Raw genomic sequence first — 12,121 nt, 5'->3', positions numbered from 1 at the left:
GACAATGTTTTTAACTTTTCAACTACATACGCAAACAAGAGAAAGCTAAAGTCGAGCTTTCGTCCTGACTCTAAGGACTTCATCAGCAAACTGATTTAAGTTCTACTAACTGTTAACATCGCTCGATAGAATTGTGAGCAATGTTAACAGATTATCATAAATTGACTACAGTGTCAAACCTTAGGAAGTTTATTTCTGCCTGTTTTTTTCCATAAAGTTGCACCTAATATTATTGATAGTCAATACAAGGTAGTACGATGATTCAATTTAATTATTTTCGGGTAAAAGATACTACATTTTAAGGGTGAATGTTCTCTTGCGCCAAATGAAACATTCAAGACAAAACAAACATTGTTAGGGAGATATTACTTCAGGGTTTCAGACGCTCTCCTCAAACATTTGTACTGAAAGAGAGAGCGAGGTGGCGGGCACATACGAACTTATTATGACTAATTTGACAGTTTCAAGCGGGAAGTTTTAGAAGGCTCTAGATGGACCATAAGGTAGTGACTTTGGAATGAAACTTTTCCAGAAATGCATCCTGTAGTTGACATTGCCATTTCTTTGTCATTTAGACTAACACCTGAAGGTCTGGAAGAGCAAAATGAAGATGAAGCAAAGAAGCCACAGAAAACAAAGGAGGAGAAAAGGTGTTTTGAGCTTACTAGATATTGTATAATTTTCTTATTGTGACTGCCATCTAATACTGACAGTGCCATTCTCACCACGGCATGTTATATATAATTTTTTTAAGTTGGCAAGAAGCATAGTTACAATCATTTACAGTAAATATGTTTATCAGTAAATTCTTTACTAGGTTCCACTTGTACTTTAATATTTGTTAAAGCACGACCATGTGAGGTCTATGCATAACATATGTCTACGAAGACATTTTATTAATACGTATTAAAAGTCATTGGCAATGATAACGTGTAATTAATTTGAACTTATCACGGAATATAAGGCAACGCAAAGACAGAATGGATACAGATATCACCAAAGACAAGCAAAGACATGTATCATTTAAGCGCATCGCCAGTACGTATTTCCTTATGTTGGTCCATTTTATGATTTTCCAATATTCTCAATTTTGATTTGTCTCTCTCTCTACAATACTTCCATATTCTTTTAACTTTAAATGTGAAATTTGTGGTGTCTTAAATGTCTTACTGTTTGTATCTAATAATGTCACTTTTTTTTCCTTTACTATTTATTCTTCAGACACGATGAAATTTCATACACGACAAATACAAATGAAAACCACGCCACAGACTTAACAAGCGAAAGCAAAAAGTTGCACGAATATGAAAGAAAAGTTGGACGTTTGGAAGCTGACGTTATCAAATTGAAGGAGGAAAAGGACACATTGCTGAACAGGTCAGTTTACTACAATAATCATAAAAGTTAAAGACCACACATGTAGATGGTCCATGCAAAGGTTCAATGTGTATGTCTCTCGGAAAGTACACAGTAAGATACGACAGCGAGTGTCATCTTCATCATCTCCTAGAGGACATGCATACCTAAGCAGGCAGACAGGCTAGTATAATATAACAGACAGTAAAGTAGATTAATACAATAGATACTCAAAGTTAAGAAAAGGAGCTATCTTCGAGTCAACTATACGAAGTAATGCAGTTACAGGCATTTCGGAACATGTTTAGAGACTTTACGTCAAAATATTCGATGCTTGAAAAGGATACTGTTTTGTTACATATATCATGAGCATTGTTTCTAAGAAAATATAAATCTGGTATATTTTAATGTAAGTCAAAATGTATTTATGTAGGGCTATAGTACAACTTTTCATAGCTTATGAGGTAACCACCTCTAAGAAATGTAAACAATCTTGCTGTTTCAACATTAACATTTAATATCCACTTTAAGCAGTGCTTGTGTAGTCTATTGAGAATATTTTGTAACTGATCAACAGTGTCAGTAAAGGCACTAAAATCAGTGTCAGTAAAGGCACTAAAATCAGTGTCAGTAAAGGCACTAAAATCAGTGTCAGTAAAGGCACTAAAATTGTCCTCATACAATAGTAAAGAATGATTTTAATATTTCTATAGAAAGTCTTTTGTTTTCTTCTGCTAAGATGAGTTTCAAATTATTCAAGAAAGAATAAGGAAACGAGTAAAGGCGATAAAACACAACCTTGACGATATCCCACGTGGCAATCAAATTCGTCGGTAATAAATATTTTGACTTAACACATGTTTTAACAACATTATCGATTGCTTTAATGGTTCTTAATATTTATTAACTAATATTTTCACTAACGGTAAATTCCTTTCCATCCTATACTTTTCCATAATCTAAATTTGCTGTGCATAATCTAACCGTTGTTATTTTCTTAAATACTTACTAATGCATGTATATACAATGTAAATATATTTCCTATTGTATAATAACCCTCTCTATAACCGGTTATTCCTTGCCAAGATTTTATTTTCTTCCACCTATTCGCCTCGATGTGAACATTTTGCTTATTACAAGTAATAAACCAAAATTCGTATAATTGGAAGGATCGTTTGTATCACCTTTCCTTAGGACAGGTGTAAAGACAGCTGTTGACCAGTTTTCTGTATAAGATACTGTTAATGTTAGTGCAATTACAGTGCCCGCAAAAATAAAGCATTTGCTGAAAATAAAAACATTACTCCCCAGGATATGGCGACCTTCAGTTTACTCAAAGCTAGTTGGACCTCTTCTTCAGAAACTGTTCAATCCTGTTTCATGAACTATTTGAATATTTTCATTTTCTTGTAACTGGGCAACACAAAAGGACAAATTATACAATTCTGAAAACACTTCATAGCAAGCTGCAGATGTAATAATGTATTGTGCATACATTACGGAGCTCTTTAAAAGCCGCCACAAACGCTTTGCATTGTACGATTATAATGTAATCAAATATGCTTGCTTCTAATCGATGTTGATTTCGCTTGCTTCTTGTAAGAAATGTTTACATATTTCTATAACATTTCTAAACTGTATGTGATTATCTTGTGCCTTGTATTCTAAGCTGTCTCGGATATTTAAGTCTTTGATTTTAGCGGCTATACAAAGTCTCTCAAACCAAAACTTATCTTTACAAAGTTTTCCTGAAAAAGCAATATGTAGATGATGAACGAGATAAATGCAACATATACATCTCAACACTTGCTATACAATATGTCGAAATGTATGTTTGCCAAATGTAATACTGTTACCTGTAAAACATGACGTACAACAGTACAAGCAGCTCACTTTCGATATGTTTTTGCTATTAATAATAATAAGAAGAAGAAGAACAACAACAACAAGAATATGAACAAGAAGATGAAGAAGAATATTTAATGCCAATAAATTGTTCAAAGTACCGTTACAAAAAACACAATTCTTATTATTAGAACATACAGATTACATTCGTATATGAAAGTTTAAGAGGAGTATTTTGCGGATCCATTTTGGTACCGGAATTAATTTTCAACTTTTCTTTTAATTAACTTAACTTTTCTCCCTTTCAAATTTAGACGATGAAATTAATAAAGTCTTTAACAATATATGTTGTGTTTCAATCAGGCTAAGTGAAATAGGAGCTATAAAGCTAACGGAAAATAATCCTAAGGTCACGGATTTGAGCGATGAAAACAGACCAGAGAAAATAGTAGAACAATTGTCCGAAATATACGACAACGAATGGACCGATGGATATGAAAACCTTACGAAAAGACAATGTAAACAGGTGGATTGGACTGTAAAACAACTGCTAGACGTTTTAAAGGTAAGGTTGGAGGATTCTGAGATAACTCTAGCTCTTTCTGGCTGTGATAGATAGATAGATAGATAGATGGACGCTATTCGCATGGTCTCTCGAGACTGAGCCGCCAATGATGATGATGATGATGATGATATATATATATATATATATATATATATATATATATATATATATATATATATATATATATCCGTAGAAAATACTATAGACCTGTATATTCTAGAAATGTCTTAGATGTTAACCACTTTCCGAAAGATGTTCTTCCGTAAATCCTTTTCTCCAAATTACACAAATTTATTTAAATTGAAACTGCAACATTTGTTTTATGATCCAGATTAAGAAACTCATGCAGTTTCTCTGCTTCTTAAAAACTCCAGAATGTATTAGCTTAACGTACATCCATAGCATAAACTCAAAACCAGGTATGTGTAAAGAAACTGTCACATCAGCTTTAAAAGGTCATGTGCCATACCTACAAACTCGTAAGACGTATTGGGTGCGATTTGGAAACACATTCGCGCTGGATTGACCCGATAACTATCTGAAACCAACACTGGATGATCGTGTTACCTATATTTGAAATATGTTGCTCCTTAGTTGGTGGTAAGACCTTAACATGACAAAAAATAACCTCAAATTATATTTTTCTTCGCAAGTGAATTATGTTCATCAGATCCTCTGTCTTGGAAATGGACATAAATAACCGAATAATAAAATGACTTTCATGATAGAGGAAACTCGGTCTACCAATGATTGTTATGCATATACAACACCAAAATTTATCAGTTACATTTTCTGTCCCACTCTCCATAAATCAGTCACCTACTCTGTCGATAGTCCCGTGACCTTGAAGATAACTCAATCCTTAAACCTGGCTTTCCAAGCTTTAGATAGTGGTATTCGATGAATATCATCTCCCGCTACAACAGAAGTGATCCAAATAATGTTCTGTATATATCACTTGAATGAAATTCAAGAATCATTCAGCCACTTTTAAGATAGTATGAACGGAATAATATATAGTTGATCTCACTGTGGTTTGGCTGTGGTAAAACGTCTATATCGGGTCTTCAAAACCATTAATTGCCTGAAACAACAGGGAAATAATAGTTACAACATGCAACAAATTGTTGTCTTACCCGCAGTTTTTAAAATGAAATCTTCAGTGCTGTTTTACTGTAGCAGGAAAGGCAGACGATGAAGTTAGGATCGCCTGTATTCTGGTTTCAGTCGCAACAGATGAATGGTTATAACGTCTGATTCGTTACCAGAAGGGTGCAGATTCAATTCCCACTATTAGATCATCCCGGATCAACTACCGTGGTGTGTCCTTGGGCAGATCTGGTGAAGTCTCCAAGATGACGCTGTTTAAACGAATGTTATTCGCTAAATTGTGCGAATGGGGTCGATCTAGAAGCTCTTGCAACATTAGATAAGCCCTTCCCCATACAAAAAATAGTGATACAAATAAATCCAATACGACAAGCTACAGAAAAGAAAGAAACAAAACAGCAAATAAAACGTGCAGCAAAAAAAAAACCCAGTACGGTTCGTAAAACGAAAAAAAATGATATCCAAGGTACGGTAAGGAATCAGTTGTGGTAGCAACTTCGGAAAAAATATAATTGAATCGGTCATTGTATTGTCTTAAAAAAAAAAAGTTCCTTTTAATTAAAATGGCCTGCTTCCTCCATGTATTTTCGACAAAACTTAATGATATTCATAGTTTGTTCTGTTTTATGATCAGGTGAGACAGATTTATACTTAGTTGTTGATATTTTGTTAAGAGAGTATGTCACTGAAATGATCATCGCATACAGATATAAAAAATGTAACTAGTATGTGTTTTATGCTGTACTCCACAGTCCAGTAAGAGATTATCTATGACGTGATTTTCACTCAGACTTTTTTAAAAGGTCGCTACAATAGGTTTCTGATACTAGAATGAATAGCATATTATTTGTAAATAATTGTTGTTGTTGTTGTAGGGTTTAACGCCATTTTTCAGCACGCGATAGGCTATACATGGCGGCCAGTATTAATGGTGGAGGAAGAAACCGGGAAATCCCCGGAAAGAACCACTGACCCTCGAGAAGCATTTGTAAATGACGTAGCGATAGTTCTTGTTCTGGTTCTACCTATGGGACAGGTACAACCACGAACTTCCCAATTATTCTCCCATCTGAAGGCAACGCATACACGTGCAAGATGACATCTTTGGTGCCTATGTGAGAGACACCAGCAAATTCAGTGTTTAAAATATGCTAATAATTCATTTTGGTGAAATTCAATTTTTATTTCAGGGAAACAGTTTTACAAATGTATACGTCATTAACGGCTTGCTTTGATACATTAATACTACTACTACTACTACTACTAATAATAATAATAATAATAATAATAATAATAATAATAATAACAATATTATTATTATTATTATTATTATTATTATTATTATTAACAAACAACTTTCTTTAATGAGGATAACACAGTTGGTCATGACTGACATTTTTATAATTGGTTATGTTAAAAAATATTTACAAAAAAATAAAGAAAAAATAAATAAACAAAAATAATACACATACTCAGGTATCTTCGCCTACTCATTCACACATATTTAAAAAGAATGATTATATGTGATTATACTGGGAAGCAACTACATATATGAACAATATTGTATACACAGGTACATACATATCAGCATAACCTAAGCCGTATATACACACATCGAATAAGATATGCATATATTATTTTTGGACATAATGATACATTTCATTATTCTGAGGCTTTAATATGTCATTCTAGCTGGTCAAGAAATATTTTCTTTAATAATACTTTAAACGAAGCAAAAGTATTTGCATTACATATCTTCAGGGGTAAGGAATTCCATACTATAAGTGCTGATACAGCGAATAAACTTTTGTAATGGTTGGTTTTCAACCACGTAATCTGGCAATCGTTGTTAGTTGTCGATCGGAGATTACTCTCAGTAGTTGATGGTCTTCGCTCAGTTAGGTTAGAGATATAATCTGGAGAAAGATCGTTTATAGACTTTTATGTCATGATTCCTTTAAAATAAAGAATACGTTCTTGTATGGGTAGCCATTGCAGACGTGAAAACAAAACTTTCGAGGGAGTCATAATTGGAAAATCCGTGTTATTCGGGCTGCCCATTCCTGGAGTTTATCAATTCTGGAGAGATTGTAATTGGATGTGTTTCTCCATATGGTACAGCCGTAGTCTATCAGTGGTAGTATATATCCAAATGAATAAAGTTCAAGTGACTGGGGATGTAGAAATCTCTACAGCAATTTTAACAGAGTTATTATTTTGACTACCAGTTACATAGGTGATCGATCAGTGCATTCCATCTGAGATGTTGACCAATACAGACACCAAGAAGTTTTTGATTTTTTGCAATAGCCATTTGAGTTAGAAGTAAATCCTCGTTAGTAGATTGGTGCTGCCTTGTTCCAGTTGTCATACATTTCGTATTAGAGACATTAATAAGCATTTTGTTTTGTTGACACCAAACTGATATATTTCTGAGATCGATTTGAGGTTTATTTTGAATGGTTTCAATCGATTTACCAGATGAATGCAATGTATAGTCGTCAGAAAAAGATATGTTTGAGAGTAAGCTGGAATTAAGGCTAAGTCATTGATAAACAGTACAAAAAGAATATGCCCTAATACAGTTCATTGAGGAACACCACTTAAGATATGACTTGGTTCGCAAGTATGTTTACCCGTGCAAACAACCTGGTGTCTGTTAGTGAGATACGACGTGAACCAGGCAACTGAGTCTGAAAAAAACTTAAAGGCTGAAAGTTTTTTAATGACACTGAATGGTCTACCAGATTAAATGCCTTTTTAATATCAATTTAGATTGCACCAGTAAGTTGGCCGGATTCCGTTGCTGATATCCATTGGTCTGTAGCTTTTGTCAATGCAAATTTACATGAATTATTCTGTCGAAAATCTGATTATGATTTATGGAGGAGTTGGTACTTGTTAAGATATCTGAAAATATGCTTGCGGATATGTTTTACAATATCTTTTAAAGTACAGATAGAACAGATTTGGGTTGATAGTTGAATGAATCATTCTTTTCATTTCCCATATAATTTGCAAATAATTTTACTAATTTCAATGATATTCGGTTCTTTCGTAGGAAACGTATACAATATGCGTAGCTTCAACCCAGGAAAAGATGAAGGCATTAAAGGATGCCATCTCCAATTATCTTGGATTAACAGAAAGGGTAGGCACAATCAGTAGCTGTCCCATTACCTTCATTTGCTGTTAATAGATACGATTGCATGTGTACTGTGTAGGTAATTGAATTATTAATTTAATCTGATTAAAATACACTTAATTGCCTAGCTTCCATCAACACGAAGCTTAATTAACGAACGCATATGTATTATTATAGCAAATCGTGGCATAATAACTGTATAGTTTTGCTTGCTAGGTTATGTCTAGATTTTACTATAGCTCAAGTTAAGTATCAAAACGATAAAAATTGAAATGTTTGAAATTATCAGAATTGAGACTGAATTCAGAATATCTCGGACTATTTTGACAGTTTCCATGAAACTATAAAATAAATAATTCTTTTGTTATTTTATGGCTTTCTTTTTATTTAGGTTTTCACTTTTTATTCCCGGTGTCTTAATCAGGCAGTCTCTTGAGTATTATTGTGCATTATGTTCAATGATCTGGCTTTTATGCAGTTTGCAGATGCAATGCCAATTTACTACATAAATTCTTGAATAATAATTTATCCTGAAACATTGTGTACTCTTTTAGAATTATCTTATAATTGCTCAAATGTCCAAGATATTTATTCTGTATGGTTGTAAGTTCTTACTTTGTCACGAAAGGATATGTTGGTAAGCTAAAATATTATTAAATTATTTTAAGACTATTTTTGTAGGATGCCACTGACCTCGATTTAAAGGAAACTAAAAAAAGAATTCAAGAGCATCGCAAGAAAATGTTCCAGAAGAATGTTACAAAAATTGGAGAGGTAAACTGTTTTAAACAGTCAGTACGATAATAATTCCAGAATGCAAAAATATGTAATATTTTACGTTTTCAGAGGACAAGTGATATATCACTAATATTCATACAGTTAGAATTGAGACATATGACCCTATTACTTCTTAACTTTTTTTAAAGTTTTGCAATTTTATAATTTTCTTATTGATTAAATATATATAAAGAATATCTGATTTTATATCCAAGTTTAAATTTATTTTCTTGTAAATCAGCACAATTTAATCAGTGATGATTCGTTTCATTCTACACTGTGCAATGCAATTGATGGTCATAACTCTGGCATTTTACAAACTTCATCATCACTCCATTTAGTCTGAATTTATTTTGCAAACTTAGAATATATATATATATATATATATATATATATATATATATATATATATATATATATATATATATATATATAATGTACTTTTCTCAGTTGCCGTGATCGACTTGACAGTATATCGATCAGTACAATCCTATAAAATCTCATCAACACACACGACGAGTATAGTGATAAATATCTATCATTAATACTTAAATATCGTTTTCTCCTTCTTTTTTCCATAATCCTGTATTTACCCCAGACTTTTGTCCTTTTTCTTGATTAGGAAGTAAGAGACCGGTTGAAAAAGAAGCTTGAAAAGGAAATCTATGAGTGTTTATCCGATTACATTGGGAAGTGTGTCATTATCTGCTGGAATATGTGTACGAAGGAGCCACCAATGTACCTGGACTTTGGTGACTGGAAGCAAGCCGCCCAGTCTGGAGACGAAAAACCAGCGAATATGCCTTTTGACAAGTTAAAGTTTGTGACCTACACAAAATCTGGTGATTATATAGACTATGTAGTATGGCCTGCAGTGTACATATGCGAAGGTGGTCCACTTATGAAAAAGGGAGTGGCACAGGGATCCAAATTAATTACAAATAAGATGTAAGGCATAGAAAATTGAGAATAAATCCAAAATGGCAAAATAATAATTACACCCAATTACGCTTTTACGACAATGTAATATATAAATACTGGAAGAAAAGTTATTATTTTCGATGTCCTCTTTCCTCCTTATTGGTATTCTATACTGGACCGAAGGAGTCAAACTGAGCAAAGAAAATAATAAGTTGCAAAGAGTAGAAGGTCAACATTACTGGTGTCGCAGACCTTGAAGTGTAGACATCGAACATGTGTAGACATCGATCATACTCTGAGGAGGAACACGAGCGATGTATTTATTTCCTTGTAAACATTATTTTAGAGGAAATGCAGTAATCTTCACTCTCTCAACTGCGTTTTTATGTTGGATTATTGCCATATGGGACTCTTCTATGCGAGACTGATGTAACAATTTTATAACGAGATCTGATCAATGGGATTAAGATAAAATGTGTGTGTGTGTGTGTGTGTGTGATGGATTTGTAACGTAGCTTTAACAATATCTGAGTCATATCGCTACGATGTCTGCAGTGTGGCAGTTTATAGTGATGTCTAGCGCTGGGGCATCATACCACAAACATGTAGCATGATGTCCCGCCAGTCACTTTATCCTGACACCAGGCCGACCAGTCCTAACACTAACCTCATAATGCTGAGCGCAAACCGAGGCAGCTGTTGTACCATTTTTATATCTTTGGAACGACTCGACCTCCCGCATCAGAGTCGGACGCTCTAACCACAAGGCTACCGGAGCGGTCAATCGTGTTTGATAAATCAATGTTTAATATGATATCATTATTCATAAGATCGTTTACATAGGTGTGTGTGTGTGTAGTTTTCAATCATTTTCAAGGCATCAACAAAAGTATGCAATTTTTGTGTTTTATTTCAACATTGTTTGATATACCGAAACTTGCACACATGATTTTATTTTGATTTTCGAGATAGCAAGAGAAAGTCTAGCCTCTAAAAGTAAATTATCAAAGGCTTCCTAGGAAATATTGGTACAATTTTTTAAAAAAAAGTCCATTTCAAATATAAGTTGAAGCTAATTTTATTTTAGACAACGATTGTTTGATTATGGTACTAACATGCGTCCAATTTTTAATTCATCATGTGCCGTAAAACCCAGGAAAATAATTTCAACATGTGGTTTTTGACCTGTTGTCTCGTGTACAATCTTTGATATGTTACTTTTAGATGCAACCGATTTTCTTGCTTTCCCACAAATTGAAATAAGGTAGTATAAAACAGATTCTAACTAGACCACAAGATGCTGAAGAAGAAAAACTGAAACTCAAATCGATACGAGAAATACAGAATAATTTTCTACATTTGTGTTGATCCCTGTCCTAAAATGCTCAGATCCTGATTTCACAGGATCCATTGGAGAATAATAGTGGATTTTGTTCTTATTTTGTCAAGTTTAAAATTATATTTTTATGCAATGTATTATTAACAATTAATGCATGATGATCAGATTTAATCTTTAAACATTATGACTTTTTTTCTTTTTGTACTTCTTTATTTTGGGGTGTTGTAAATAATAGTATGATATATAAACCTTAGTCTAATTCGTTACTAACTAGCAAACAAATGCTAATAACGATACTTTCATTGCGTTTATTTATTGTCTTGCATTTTTATTTACATTTTAGAGCCAAATAGAAGACTTAATGTTTCTTTCAATGAAATGGCATCAATTGGATCATTGTGTTTTTGTTTTGTCCTGCTTTCAGTTGTGATTCAGTTTTACTTCTTCTGACATGAAATGTGGAAAACTGTTGTGATAATATCAGATTTGTTTAATGTCATATAAATATGCACACGAAAGGGTTATTTTCTCAACTAAGATTGCATCCTTATGGATTTTCAAAGATATACGTGTAATGTCAACAGTACAGATTATTCTGAATGTATTATTATATACCACTACAGAAGAACATCTACAAACAAGACTCTTCTATAAACTGACTATGCCATTTGTTATGTCTGTCTGTATTTATTTCATACACATATGCATACATCCATATGCACATACATGCACACCAACATAAAGACATACATACCTACGTACACGCATACCTACCTATCAACCTACCTACATACATATATACGTACGTACGTGCGTGCGTGCGTGGGTGCGTGCGAGCGTGCGTGTGTGCATGCATACATGCAAACTCCACAAACATACATACATACATACATACATACATACATACATACATACATACATACATACGCATGTGTATATGTAAAATATCAAAATGTAAATATTCCCCCAAACAGACATTATCTGCATTAGTGATCATTCGCTTATATTATACTGCGCTCCGTAAAATATTTGTTTAACTAAGGGAATTAAATAATAACAAATA

At 33.3% G+C, this 12,121-nt stretch overlaps 1 protein-coding gene across 1 annotated transcript in view; it reads left to right on the top strand.

Annotated features, from left to right (window-relative positions):
- Positions 1–12,121, top strand: part of LOC149798496 (uncharacterized) — a 42,107-nt gene extending 29,986 nt beyond the window's left edge. Inside the window, exons 12-17 of the mRNA XM_089963699.1 lie at positions 576–650; positions 1,222–1,377; positions 3,565–3,766; positions 7,938–8,027; positions 8,703–8,795; positions 9,421–12,121. Coding sequence (XP_089819825.1) covers positions 576–650; positions 1,222–1,377; positions 3,565–3,766; positions 7,938–8,027; positions 8,703–8,795; positions 9,421–9,750 — 946 coding nt within the window. The 3' untranslated portion in view covers positions 9,751–12,121. The remainder of the gene's footprint in view (positions 1–575; positions 651–1,221; positions 1,378–3,564; positions 3,767–7,937; positions 8,028–8,702; positions 8,796–9,420) is intronic.

Source organism: Sinohyriopsis cumingii, chromosome 6, assembly GCF_028554795.1.
Source record: "Sinohyriopsis cumingii isolate HCF-2022 chromosome 6, ASM2855479v2, whole genome shotgun sequence".
In the NCBI taxonomy this organism is placed as follows: domain Eukaryota; kingdom Metazoa; phylum Mollusca; class Bivalvia; order Unionida; family Unionidae; genus Sinohyriopsis; species Sinohyriopsis cumingii.
The sequence above is the reverse complement of the archived record's forward strand: the minus strand, read 5'-3'. Positions and strand labels throughout refer to the sequence as shown.